Genomic DNA, 14303 nt, shown 5'->3' on the forward strand with positions numbered 1-14303 from the left:
CACCCACCCTCAGTCCTCCCCGCTGCCTTGCACCTCAGCCCTGTGTTCAGTTGGTGGAAGCTCCTGATCCCACAGACAAGATCGTCCTGCCCCCAGCCAGGCAGTCAAGTTCACTCAAGGTGCGTCTCAAAGCTGTTGCCAGGGTCTTAAATCCTGGCGGAGAGCCACGTGCGCGGGACTGCGAGTCAGAAGTGCCCGCCCCCCATCCCTGCTGCTGCCCACGAGCCTGAAGACTTAGGCGACCGCAGTGGGAAGGCACGTCTGACCTCTTGGTCCTGGTTCCCACCCGCCCACCTAGGTTCGCAGTTATCTTTCTTTCTCGGTGCAGACCACAAACCCGAAACCGCTTGTTTTGTTCTTTGCTGGGACCAAGAACAGCACTGCTTGACTCTGTATCTTTTCCCTGGCAGGCAGGTGGAGGGGAACGCGCCACACCTCCACCCCGTCCCCAGTTGGGCACTAATCCACTCATGTTAACTTGTAGGCAGAGCATCTGCCACTTTCATCTTGAAAAAGAAAGCATCAGAGGTTCAGATCCCCGAACCTGTCAATAGTGAGGTCCACCGGGGCAGATTCGCTCTCAGTCGCTCTCAGGACAACCTCCTCCCTCCCATCCCACACTGAGGGAATTCACCCTCGGGGCCGCCCGGCCTCGCGCTCTCCCACAGCCCGGCGGCGCGGGTGAGAAGGGATGCAAATGCCCCCCGCAGACAGGCCCTGGGGTGCCCGCGGCTCTCAGGGTGCGCAGCGGGACCCGGCAAAGCCGGCTGTCCCTCCCCTGGGCTGCGCCTCGCAGGTGGGTGAACGGTGGGTTGAGGAAGGAGTGAGAGTGGCGCCCGCGCGACCGGTCGCCGCGAAGAAAGTCCCGGAGACCGTGACCCCTGCGCGAGGGTGAGGCGGGGCCGGTGCGCAGGCAAATGCCGAGATGGGACCGGTTAACAACCCCGCGCAAGGCCACCCCCTTTGTGTTTCGCAGCCCCAGGTCCCCGAGAGCGGCCGGAGGACCCCAAAGGCTGCGCTGCGTCTCCCCGACCCCTGGGCGCCGCGGCGTCGCCCCTCGTGGGTGGGCTTCGCGTTCCCTCCCGGGTTTCCAAGCTACCACGTGACTTCCACGAAGTGCCGGGGCCCGGCGCGAAGCCGCCGCAGGGGTGGGATTTGGGACCCCGAGGTGCGGCGAGAGGGCGGGGAGAGGAGGAAACGGGGCGGGGGTGGGGGCGGGGGGGGCGGGCAGACTCGGCGACGCGCAGGCCGGCGGCCGGGGCCGGGGGCGGGGAAACCCTGGCGGCGCGCGGCGGCCGCACGCGCCGGGAGAGCGGGAAGCCCGAGGGGGCGGGGCGGAGGGCGGCGGCCGGCAGGTGCGGGGGCGCGCGGATGCGGGCGGCCAGAGAGTGCCGCTAGGCAGCGCCCCGCGTGCAGGGGGCGGCGGGCCGCGCGGCCGCTCCTCCGCGAGGCTGCGCGGCGGGGCGGGGCGGGCCGGAGGAGCCCCCGGCATGTCGCAAGTGCTCCCGGCGGCCGGCAGCGTCCTGCAGAGGAGCGTCTCGGCGCCGGGGAACCAGCCGCAGCCGCAGGTAGTTGAAGGAGGCTCAGGGAGGTCCGCGGGCCTGCGGGGGTGGGGGCGCCGAGGGGCACGCGGAGGTGGGTGGGTCTGGGGTTCCGGAGTGGTGACCGCTGAGTGTCGGGGTGGAAGGCGCTGCGGGAACCAGCGACCAGCAGGAGTGGGGGCGCGGGGTGGGTCCAGGGCCCCCCGGCGTGCGCCTCTGTCCGGCGGTCCTCCGCTCACGCACGGTGCCCGCGGCGTCCGGAATGGTGACCCGTCTCTTGTGGCCCGGGAAGCGGAGAGACTGGAGGGCGCGGGGAGCCAGGCACGGTCCACGCTTCCCCGCACGTGGGATCCGCGCTGTCCCGGTGTCGCCATCCTTGCGCTGGCGCCCGCTGCCACCCCACCGCCGGCGCGCGTGGCCCTTCCCGGGCGCCAGGGTGCGCAGAGGGGAAATTCAGCCCGAAGGGGCAGCTCGTGTCCAGGCACTTCCAACATCTACGGTCCGAATGGGGAACTCAAGACCCGTGCCTGAGGGTGCGGGGTGGGGGCCCGCAGTGGGCGGACTCCAGCCCCAGCGCTGGTGGAAACCCCTCGGCCCCCATCCAGTCCTCTGTGCTGTCCTAGGCCACGTTTACAACTGTGTACTTAGGAAACTGAGACGAGGTTGCCCGCGGGGATGGCCATCAGAGAACTTCCCACCCAACTGCCTTGGACGGAGTCTTCATTGTTATGCTCCCCTTCCCAGTTTGATGCCTGGTACACGGTGTCATCAGGTGGCTCTCAAGAGTCACACATTTCTGAGTTTGGACCTCGGTTTTACCACACGCACGCTGAGTAGCCTCGGGCATTTGGCTTAACATCTTCGAGCCTCAGTTTCTCCACCTGTAAAATGAATATAATAATAACCTCGTGATTTTTATGAGGATTAAGATATGGTTAATAGTTGATGGCTGTCTCAACACTTTGCTCTCCTTTCTGTTTTGATTAAATGTTACTGCTGGGTTGTCAGATGTGAGCATACGGATAGGTATAGAGTGTCCCCTCCCAGAGGGCAGGACGCAGGCTGCTTCCCTGTGCCCTGTGACTTTTTGATTGCGGACAAAAAGGCGTGATTTGGTGACAAGCACTATGGGGAATTCAAAAATAGCAGCGACCTCTACAGAGGTTGCTGAGGGTGTACCATGTGCTGGGAGCTTTAGGATAAAATCTCATTTTGTCCTATGCTCCTTCCAGGCGTTAGGCTGTTAGAATGATTGCTGCAGAGATTACCCATCAGTTGTTCAGGGCATGTCTCTCTAGTGCCTAAAACAGTGCCTGGCACATGGCTGGTACTCATTTAATACTTAGTGAAACAATGAATGACTCACACTTACAATAAATGAGAAAACTGAACATTCAGAGAATGTAAGCCCTTTCCCCTAGGCTATAATGACAGCAAGAGACAAAACCAGGAGCCACGTATTTCTAAGCTGAAAGTCTGTCCTGTACACCACATTTTGCCCATGTGGTGTTCTGGTTATGTTTACCAAGACTTCTTTGCCTCTAAAAAACTATGTTTTGACCCCTTGTGCCTGTTCCCTTAAGCACTACCTTCAGACCGCGTCCATTTGTTATATTATTTATGTATGTTGTTTGTGTCCTTCTGTAGACTTAGATTCTTCCATATACTGGAAATTCTTTACCCACTGGAACTTGGGGGGAAACATATGTCTCTCATATTGGAATACAAGACCATATAAAATGATAACTGCAGTTACCCATTATTTTATATTAATATTTGCTTCCCAATAATATTAATAATTGAGTAGCTTTCCTGTGTTTGTATCCTACTAACCTCTTAGCTTTTAAACTGTTTAAAGGTAGCATACTCCCCCCCCCCCCCCCCCGCTTGGTACCTTCTCACAGGGTTCTGGAAGGCAAAGAGTCTCTACTTCTCCATGTTTTTTCTATAACTGAGATGTTTTTACCTTGGTAGGTGCATTTTGTGAGGCTGCCTGTTTCAGGATAACTCTTAAAGGATTTAACTCGGTTTGGTTAAATCTCATACAGAGCGCTAAGAGCTCTCAAGACAAATCATCAGTCTGCTTTCTGATTCACTCTGACCCGTGGAACAAAATGGCCATCAAGCATTGTTCAAATGAGCATATTGTCTGTGGTGTTTAAGATCATCTGGTGTGTTGGCAGAGTTGTGTGGTTGCAAGTAGTTACAAGCGTGATGTGATTTGCACGCGTCGAAGTACCTGTTTGTGTGGTGGCGTCAGACCTCGCACGTGGCAGTTTCCAGATAGCAGATGCCGTCTGCCTTTCCCGTCCTCAGATGGACAACGTTGCCACCACACCTCTTCCAGGCACACACCCTGTGGGGTAGAGGTTTATGAACGTTGGTTTGGAGTCCAACAGACCTGAGTTCCACTTCCCACTTACCCACTTACTAGCTGTTATACCTGGAGCAAGTTCCTTAACCTCTCTGAGTTTCTTATTCCTCGTCTGTTAAATGGCGGTCACACCACACATTTGTCCGGGTGGTCATGGGGGTTGGCAGCTAAGCTCAGCCACGACACGCGGTGAGCAGCAGGTCCTCTGCTGTGACTGCAGGTAAAACGGTGAAGCTCCATGAGCCATGCAGAGGAAAGAGGCAAGGCTGAGGAGGGTGAGGCAAGGGGCCTGGACAGCGCACCTGACCAGACATTTCCCCCTAGAGTCCGGAGGATGATGACCGGAAGGTCCGAAGGAGAGAAAAAAACCGAGTTGCTGCTCAGAGAAGTCGGAAGAAGCAGACCCAGAAGGCTGACAAACTCCATGAGGTGAGCCTGTGATTGGGGCAGAGCCACATTAAGGCCACGGAGAGGAGCCACCTTCTGTCCTTGCACTGTGGTGGCAGCCCCAAGGTCATGTCCTGGTCATCACCGATTTGGACACACAAGTCTAATTCTGCTGCGTCCTTCAGCCCAGTGTTCTGATTCTTCACTCGCCGACATCTTGCTTTCTCCCTCGTCCACCGGTTGTTCCTCACTCTCGATTTCTTTCATTATAAATCAAAACAAAATAAAACAAAACTTCCTCTTGATCCCAATTCCTTTTCAAGCTACCACCCCACTTCATTTCTTTCCTTCCTCACTTCCCTGCTCCTTAAAAAGAGACCTGCTCTCTCCATGTCTTCAGTTCTATTTATTCTCCAGTCCCATGTGGTATTGTTTCTACCGCCCCCTCCCCACCCAAGGTGCCTACACGTATACACACACACACACACACACACACACACACACACACACACACACACACCCTTCCTATGGAAGCTGCTCCCACTGAGGCCACTAGTGCCCTGGCACTGCCTGATCCAGAGGCCTGTTTCTAGTCTCATCAACCATGACCTTGCTGGAACATTTGACACCATTGACTCTGTCCTTTTTTTAAAATAGATTTTTAAATGTTTATTTTTGAGAGAGAGAAAGAGTGTGCGCAACGGGGGAGGGACCGAGAGAGAGGGAGACCCAGAATCTGAAGCTGGCTCCAGGCTCCGAGCTGACAGCAGACAGCCCATGTGGGGCTCGAACCCATGAACCATGAGATCGTGACCTAAGCCGAAGTCAGATGCTTAGCCGACTGAGAGCCACCCAGGCTCCCTAACCCTTCCCTCCTTGACACCTTCCTCAAGGTCTTTAGCTTCCAAAAGACCACACTTCCACTTGACCCTCTTAACCACCTTTCTTCTCAGTTTCTTCACTACCTTTTCTCCCTCTGCCTGTTTTCTTAAATGTTGGTGTTGACTGGGCTTTCAGACTCTGCCCTTTTTCCTTCCCATCCTGGAAGATTTGATCTATTAATCTGTTCTCTCAGCATCAGCTGCCCACATTGATTACTCCAGGCAAGACCTCAGTCGCGGGCCCTCGACCCCATATCTCGAAAGTCTGCTTAGATGTCTCCAGGTGGGTCTGCTGTAGGCTGCTTGGATGCAACATGGCTGTGACAGTGTGTGTTCACCCTGAGACTCTCTTCTCGCTGTCTTCAAATTGCAGTTAACAGAGCTAACCACCTTTCTCATCACCCACATCAGGAACCTGGGACTTATCCTAAACTCTTCCATTGCCCTCCACTCTCTATCCCACATAATCTCATAGCCAGGATTGGGAACTGCCCCATATCAGGAACTGGCCTCGCAAGCATCCGAGGCCCTGTGCAAAGAATTGGTGACAGTTCTGAACTCTCGTCTATACACAGAGTTGGTGCAAGTAATTGGGGATTTTAGTTTAACGTTTCCCCGCCTGCTCTCTTGCCACAGCTTGTCTCCACAAGGCGAGTCTGGGGGCACTGACAGCATAGCTGACCGAGGTATAATGGGGGGGGGAGGACAGCAATCTCTGGAAACCCTTTCACAGTGAACCGAGAACAGATTGAGGATGCACGTACTCCAGGGAGAGGTGACCCACTGGTATAAATTCACAGTGGGCATAAATGACACGTTAGACTCTTTCCCGAGAGCAGGAAGGCTGGGCCCTAAAAAGAGAGAGGGTCTTCAGATGAGGGTCAGGGAAGGTCCTTCCCAGCCTGTATTAATCCTGGAAACTTCCCACAGAAGAGTTGGAATGTCCTTTAACTGCTTTCTTCCTTCCCCTTTGCTGCCGAAGCAGTCTTGGGTCTAGCGTCGTGTTACCAGATAACCCCAGAGGGCACTTTCGGCTCAGTTAGTGCATGGTCCTGTGTTCAGACCGCATGCGCCAGCCGAACAGCGAGGGTTCTTCCCCTCAAGAAGCTTCTCGTCCAAGCCAGGTGCATTCACTTAAGAAAACACTAGGGGACACTCTGTTGTAAGTCCCAAGTAACTATGTGTGTGGTTGTGAGTGAGCGACTTGGACAGGACCTTCCCCAAATATTTGTGAAGCTCTACCATGGCCAAGGCCTTGCTGCTGGGTCACAAGGAGAGGAGTAAGATCTCATTTCTGTTTTGGGAAGCATAGGAGTTTTCAAGGAAAGCAGCTCGTTTCCGGTGGCCTCGGTAACAATTTATGACAAATTTGGTTGCCTTACCACAACACAGGTTTATTATCTTACAGTTTTGGACGTCATCTGTCTGGAATGGGTCTCACGGGGCTCAAATCAAGGTGTCCAGAGGTGCTGTCTTCTTTCCGGAGGCTCCAGGGAAGAATCCATTTCCTTGCCCTTGCTGGCTTCTAGAGGCTTCTGTGTTCTCTTGCTTGTGGTCCCTTCCACCTTCAAAGCCAGCACTGGCTAGTTAAGCTTTTTTCATGCTGTATTACTCTGATACTGTTTCCATTGTCATCTGTCTCATGACTTCTCCTTTCACTTATAAGGACCCTTATGATTACATTGGGTCCACCTGCATAATCCAGGATCATCTCCTCATGTTCAGATTCTTTTTGTTCTTAATGTTTATTTATTTATTTTGAGAGAGAGAGAGAGAGAGAGAGAGAGAGTACGTACGCATGAGTTGGGGAAGGACAGAGAACAAGGGAGACAGAGAATCCCAAGCAGGCTCCATGCTGTCAATGTAGGGCCTGACACAGGGTTTGAACTCATGAACTGTGAGATCATGACCTGAGTGGAAATCAAGAGTCGAATGCTTAACCGACTGAGCCACCCAGACGCCCCTCCCCAAGTTCAGATTCTTTTTTTTTTCTTTTAATTTTTTTTTTAACGTTTATTTATTTTTGAGACAGAGAGAGACAGAGCATGAACGGGGGAGGGGCAGAGAGAGAGGGAGACACAGAATCGGAAGCAGGCTCCAGGCTCTGAGCCATCAGCCCAGAGCCCGATGCGGGGCTCGAACTCACGGACCGTGAGATCGTGACCTGAGCTGAAGTCGGACGCCCAACTGACTGAGCCACCAAGGCGCCCCTCCCCAAGTTCAGATTCTTAATCACACCTCCAGAGTCCTTTTTGTCATGTAAGGTAACATATTCACAGGCTCCAGGGGATGGATGTTGACCTCTTTGGGAGGCCCTTTTACTGTGGAGGGCCTTTCTGTTCACCTAGCCTCTTCTGCTGTCCCTATACTGTGTCACATGACCAATTGTGCCAGGTGCTCTTTTGGGAAATGGGAATAACTGATGTGAAACCCAGCCCTTCCATGGGAGAGCACTCCCTTCTCTGTCTCTGTGGAGCCGAAGAGTAGTTCCGGTTTAAGTGCCACTAGCGGATCACCTCATCAAGGACAGTCTTTCTGAGAAACACAGTGTCAAGGAGGCCAGGACAGTGGCTCCACCCATGCACAGATCCCCAAGCTGTAGCCCTTAACTTTACTGTCACTAGCTACACACAAGTGTTATTGGTCACAAGAGGGTGTGTGGGGGAGCAGGTGGCTGGCTCAGGAAAATGGAAATACATCCCAGTCCCACTGTAGAAGAGGAATGTCTTCTTTGGACCGAAGGGTAGCACATGAATTCTGTCTCCGCTGTTAATTCCTCCCATGGAGGGCAGCACAGCTGTGGGGGTCTATGTTCTGCAGGGCAAACAAAGCAAAACAAAATAAAATAAAACAAGACAAAAAAACAAAAGTAAATATAGTAAAAAAAAAAGTACTTTTTTAACTTTGAAAAAAAGTCTACATATTGAGGGTGGGGTATCTGGTTAAAAACTGCGGTAAAGAATAGCTTTGTTGTGCTCCGGTGAGTGAGCTGAGGGCAGAGCACCTAGCAGGCTGCTCTGGGTTGTGGCAGAAGAGCCCTTCAGGCCCCCTCGGGCTCCAGGCCACGTGAAGGACAGGAAAGTGAGAGCCGGACACGTTTCTCAGAAGCCTCTTCAAACCTGGGACCAGGCCCCTCTCTAGGAGACACTAAGGGGTGCAGAAAGCAGCACTTGGTAGCCGTGGCTGCCTGTCACTCCCTGGGGAGATTAGCCCATGAAAAGGGCTTTACTCGGTCCTTCCTCTGTCCCATACTGTGGGGTAGCATTGCTGCATATCTCAAAGTCACTCAAGATCTTTATTTGCCTTTCTTGAATACCACGAAGGGGAGTATTTAGAGTTCGTTTAAAATTCCCACCTTTCTCTCCTGCCCACCTTGTTCGCTCACTGGAGTCTCTCTTACCTCCAACACCCTGAGAAACCTCCTCCAGTCCCAGCTCCCAGAAGCCTCTGGGCCACCTCCCACCTCTCCCGGCTCTCCGTCTGCAAAGCTGGAGGACAGTCCATCAAGGCTGGGCCTCCCTGGAGGGCAGGGCTGGGAGAGCCGGAGCGGGCCATGCCAGGGACAGGCTCGAGTCACTCTTCAGTCTGAATTTTCCCCTCAGCGAGGTGGTTGCTGGAAGCCTGACTGTGGTGACGAGAAGCTGTTCCTAACGTGTGTCTGTGTGCCTCAGCGCTCACTGTGGCTTTTCAAATCATCTTGTCAAGGCGCTTACACCTCTCATGGGGATTTCAGCCTCTATTCATCTCTGAACATTAGGCACACGCCTGAGTCCACATTCACAAATAGGGACCCAAGTGAACGGTCCAGCTTTCAACGACGAGCCAAAAGGTGTCTCAGAAGTGGGTCAGACTGGTTCGAGCCAGGCATCTGAAGGTGTAAGACTGAGAAAGAACGTTGAGTCAGAAAAGGAAGGCAAACGATGCCATCCTCAGGAACCCCAAATGTCACCAACTGACGGATTTCTTAGGCAATTTGGTTGTGGTCTGTGTTGCCACGGTTTTTTCAGATATTGCATATTCTAAGAGAATGCTTCATGTCAGTCCCTCCTTGGTTTAGAAACTGATGATGACACTAATTTGTACGGCCCTCCCTGATGACACTAGCTTTCTTCTGGGAAGGAGATCAACCTAGGGCTTGGGAATAGGCTCATTGTAAAATCCTGAGCCCTTACAGCCCTTTACTGCCAGTAACCACCACGGGGAAATTTGGGGCCAGTCACTGCCAAGTGAAAGCACAATTGCTGTCCTTGCTTGAGGATTGCATTTGACCTTGAAATCAGGTTCCAAGTCTGCATGACCTTGGAAACGTCACTGCGCCTCTCAGAGTTTCACTTTCCTCGCTTGTGAAATGGGGTCTGTGTGTGGCTGTGCCCTCCTGATGGCCTTTTTCTCCCCCTCATTTACTTCCTGCCTCTGTTTTCCTCTCTGGTTCCTGGTACCCACATTAGCTTGTCAGTTGTTGTTGTTTTTTTTTTTTTAATCCTGGACCCTGGATGCCCCCAGACAGCCCCTCGCTCCCCAATCAACCTCTCTTAGATGCCCAGACCAGGGTTCCTCAGCCTTGGCACTACTGACATTTGGGGCTGGATACATCCTTGTCTGGGGGCATGCTGTCCTGGGCACTGTAGGCTGTCGAGTGGCACCCCTGGCCTCTACCCACTGGATGCAGTAGCGCCCTCTGCTCCAGTTGTGACAACCCAGCTGTCTCCAGACATGCCACCTGTCCCCCGGGGACCACCGGGATTGCTCTGGTTGAGGATGGCTGCCTCAGACAGTCTCATTTCTGAGGCAGAACTGGGATTTGCAGAGATTTTGCCGCCGGGAATGTTTAGGTCTCTGCTTTGCGACTGTGTCCTGCGAAACGCCGGGGAAGGCAGCGCAGTGACCTCCAACCCTCCTGCGCAAAAGGCTCGAAAGTCAGCAAGATTTGAGCTAAACTGATCTTTTGGAAATAACCGATGGGCTAATGTTCTTGCTTATTTTTCACGTATGTCAAGTCCAAGTACTTTCTTCTCCGTGTAAAGTGGGTGTTACTCTTTCCCCTTTGTTCTCTGCATTCTCATACCTCCTCTCCACCTGCTCAATATTTATTTATTGATTTATTAAATATTTATTTATTTATTAATTTATGAGTAACACCCACTTTTATTCTTCTTGAGCTGGCCTCACCTGGAGATCTTGACTTCTTCTCTTTTTATTCTCTCAGCTCCATGAAAGTCCCTCAGCAGGTTTAGAAGTAAAAGTCAAATCCCAAAAGAGAAAGTCCCTGCAGAGAAGGCGGATGAGGGGGCTGCTGGGCTGGGGTTTAGAGGAGGCAGCTGTACCTCGGGAAGACTTTAGGCAGCATGGCCCTTCATGGCTTCTGGAGCTAAAACTCAGAAGCTCACAGCGTCCTGCCACAATACAAAAGGACACTTTGGAATGTTCTGCCACGGCAAGTGATCTTCCTATGTTTTGGAATCTAGTTAAAACGTTAGCTCATTAGGGGCGCCTGGGTGGCTCAGTCGGTTGAGCGTGTGACTTCGGCTCAGGTCATGTTCTCACTGTTCGTGAGTTCAAGCCCCGCATCCGGCTCTGTGCTGACAGCTCAGAGCTTGGAGCCTGCTTCAGATTCTGTGTCTCCCTCTCTCTCTGCCCCTCCTCCTCTCACACTCTGTCTCTCTCTCAAAACTAAACATTAAAAAAATTCTTTTAAATGTTAGCTCATTGGAACCATTCGCATCTATTCTCCATTTTACTTGGAGGTGAAGAGCATTTCCAGTTGCAGGGTGGAGCATGTGCGCGTGTATGTGTGTGTGTGTGTGTGTCTGTGTGTGCGTGCATGTGTGTGCATGCACGTGTGTGTGCATGCATGTGCACGTGTGCGTGCGTGCATCTGTGCTGCATGTGCATGCATGCGTGTGCGTGCACGTGTGTGCCTGCGTGCATGTGTGTACGTGTGCCTCACAGAGCTGCAGCCAGTCAGCCTGCTGCTGCAGGCAGGCTTCCCACGATGACTGTCCTGTCTTCCCTCCCCTTGCCCACAGAGGGCTTGTTGCTGCTTTGTAGACTGAATTCAGGCTCCAGGACTAGAGTTTGTCAGAGGCCAGAGGGGAGCTGACAGGCATGGAGGAGGGCTGAGGGCAGAATGGGGCCTGTGCGCTAGTGAAACCAGACTGACCAGGATAACCTGCGAGAGGAAGGGGTGCAGCTGGTGGCCTTGGAGAGTATTCCAGACTATCCTGAGGGCTTGCCTGGGGAAGGCTCAGATGGCCTCTGTGTGTGCCGCCCCTCTGGCACCTACAGAGGGGAAGGAAGCAGGTGAGAGAAGGAGGTAGAGGACTGGGGCTGAGGAGTCACTGGGCACTGTGGCCCATCAGGTGGGGCTACCGCAGAGGGTAGCAGAGGCTCTTACATTTCTGATCTTTGGGGAGAGACCTTATTTAGTATAAGTAAGATTGAATATGATACAAAATTGAATAGAACACATAATAATGAGGGATGTGGTTCCATTAGGTGCTGTGCTCAGGGAAGCCTTCCTGGAGGTGTTAGGCTTGAGCTGGGCCCACACAGAAAAGGAGGTAGGTAGTCCAGTCGAGGAGAACAGCATTAGCAAAGGGGCAGAGTTGAGAATTTGTGTGTGCTTTAGGGAACTGTAAGAAGAACAGACATTTTTAGTGACATTTTAAAAAAGTTACTAGTACGAGAAGAGATGTGATGGTTAGTAAGGTTGGGTCCCCACCCCGGGAAATGCATGGTAAACAACATTGCAGCCAGATTTAAATAAGACTGTCAACTTTGAGATGGTCTCTACTGGCGTGCCCTAGGGCTCTGCCATTGGTTGAGAATTATGCTATAGAACATACTAATGACTTGGATGGAGATAAGGAAGACCTGCTCATCAAGCTAATGGACAGCTTATAGCTTTGTGGCATCGTGATCCCTGAGCTGACACGTTAAGATTCAGAAAGACTTTGCTAACCTGGAAGATGCCAAGTGAACAGGGTGAAAGTCAGGAGAAGTGGATATAGAGCCCACACCTTTCATCTCCAGAACACCGGTCATCATCCAGATGTAGACAGAGGAGCAGTAGATGCAGACAAAGCCTGCACCTCTCTGCAAGCTCAGGGAGAATCCCCAGAGTGAGGGGGCTGCAGGCTTGGGCCCAGCCCCAGGGTGGGCCACCTCCAAGCATCTGCCCTCTGCATGGGCAGGCCACCTGCAGAATCATGCACTGTTTTGGGTATGGCGTTTTTCTCTGAGATCCTGGCACATTGCAGTGTGTATTGGGATGACCTCCAGGAGGGCAGAAGGACCAGAAGCCCTAAAACCCAAGGAGCTCAGGGGACCTGAGACAGTTGAGCTGAGAGAATACCTAAGGGGAAGTGGTATGGGGCTGTCTCCTAATATTTCAAGAACTGTGATGTTGAAAAAGTATTGAATTTACTCTGTGTGGTTCCATAAGGTGGAACCAAGCCCAATAGGTGGGTCTGAAGGAGAGAGAGAGATTTTGGATCAGCACAAAGATGAGCTTTCTAATAGAGCAGTGTGGAAATGGCAGGGACTGCCCTTTGAAGAAGAGAAGGCCCAGCACAAGTTGCATGTCGGGCTTCTGCATTGTGTGGGTTGGGCTGAGGGGTCTCTAGACCCCCCTCCAGGTCTAAGCCTCTGCACACTCTGGTTTAGTGGAAACTTTACAGAGTGTTGGGGCAAAACCAAGGCAAGGGGTATTTTTATTCATTTACTCATGCAGCCAGCAAACATCTGTTATGTTCCAGGCACTGTTCCAGGTGCTGGGGCCGCAGCAGTGACCCCAACAGAGATCTTGAGAAGGCAACTCAGCAGTTGGGGGAGGAGAGGCTGGCTGCAATGGGGGCCCTGAGGGAACTTTTAGGAGTGATGGAAACGTTCTCTTGACCAATGTTTAATTTGCCAAAACTCATTGAATTATATACATCCTTACAACAGGTGTGTGTTATTTGATATACATCATATCTCAGTAAAGCTGATTCAAAAAGCAAAGCCCCACCCTCACCAGCCTTGCATCCTGGTGGGAGGAGAGAAACGTGAAGCTAACAAGGAACCACTAAGAGCTGTGGAAGGGGGCTCAGTTAGCGAGGAAGCGTTCCTGGGGAAGAGCGAAGCATCAAGCGAAGGGAGGGTGCTCGCAGAAACCATTTTCCCCGTTCTCCTTGTCTGTGCAGGAGTATGAGTGCCTGGAGCAGGAGAACACTGTGCTGCGGAGAGAGATCGGGAAGCTGACCACGGAGCTGCAGCAGCTGAGCGAGGCACTGAAGGAGCACGAGAAGATGTGCCCACTGCTGCTGTGCCCCATGAACTTTGTGCCGGTGCCGCGGCCGGACCCCGTGGCCGGCTGCCTGCCCCGATGAAGCCCGAGGATCCTCCTCCTCTGCTGAAGGAGGAGCCTTGGTCGTTTTCACACCTGGCAGGAGGGTTCCCTCCGCATCTGTGTACAGGGGGGCCTGTGGCCGGGTCCCCTTCTCGGAGCTCCTGGCCGCGTCCTCAGCAGACGGCTCAGCATGACGCTCCCGCCGGCACCTCTCAGAGCCTTGAACCGATCCAGGCAGGGAGGCCACCCTCAGGAGTCACCTCGAATCCACTTTGGCAGCTAATAGGTTCCGTGTTGTGCAGAATCATTGCCTGTAGAATTTGGATAATAAAGAATGGTTATGATGTCTCCTTTTGCTAACTTCTTGGAATTTAGAAATAGGTTTCCTTGTCCTGGAGAGGTCATCTTCTGTCTCCTCACACGGTTTTGTGGCTCCTGGGTCTTGCTTTCCCCTCCTGGTCATCTTCCCCATGGCCATATCTGTGCTCGCTGCAGGAGACAGCTTTGGAGGCCTGGAACTTGCTGGCCACCCCACCGGGGTGATGTCGAGGTAGTCATGCTGGGTGTGACCCCTGCCTGCTTTGGGTAGCTCTCCATCTTGGTCAACACCCCACCCCTGCTGGACTGTCAAGGCAGATTTTCTCTTCCAGGCTCTGGAAGCTTTCGTGACTGCTCTAGACACTCCTGGGTCACCTCCCTGTTCCTTACGTAGGCATAGGATCGAGGACACTTTTACTTTATGTTAGTCTGAGTCAGCAATGGGATGGGGAAATCTGTCCCCTAGTTTAAAA

General features: G+C 52.9%; 1 protein-coding gene across 1 annotated transcript; it reads left to right on the forward strand.

Annotated features, from left to right (window-relative positions):
- Positions 1 to 1258: 1258 nt before the first annotated feature.
- BATF3 (basic leucine zipper ATF-like transcription factor 3) lies at positions 1259 to 13876 on the forward strand. Its single transcript, XM_049634180.1, has 3 exons — positions 1259 to 1568; positions 4240 to 4344; positions 13367 to 13876. Exons 1-3 carry the CDS (start codon positions 1491 to 1493, stop codon positions 13550 to 13552), a joined length of 369 nt encoding a protein of 122 aa, XP_049490137.1. The 5' UTR covers positions 1259 to 1490; the 3' UTR covers positions 13553 to 13876.
- The last annotated feature ends 427 nt before the right edge of the window (positions 13877 to 14303 follow it).

Source organism: Panthera uncia, chromosome F1, assembly GCF_023721935.1.
Source record: "Panthera uncia isolate 11264 chromosome F1, Puncia_PCG_1.0, whole genome shotgun sequence".
NCBI classification, from domain to species: Eukaryota; Metazoa; Chordata; class Mammalia; order Carnivora; family Felidae; genus Panthera; species Panthera uncia.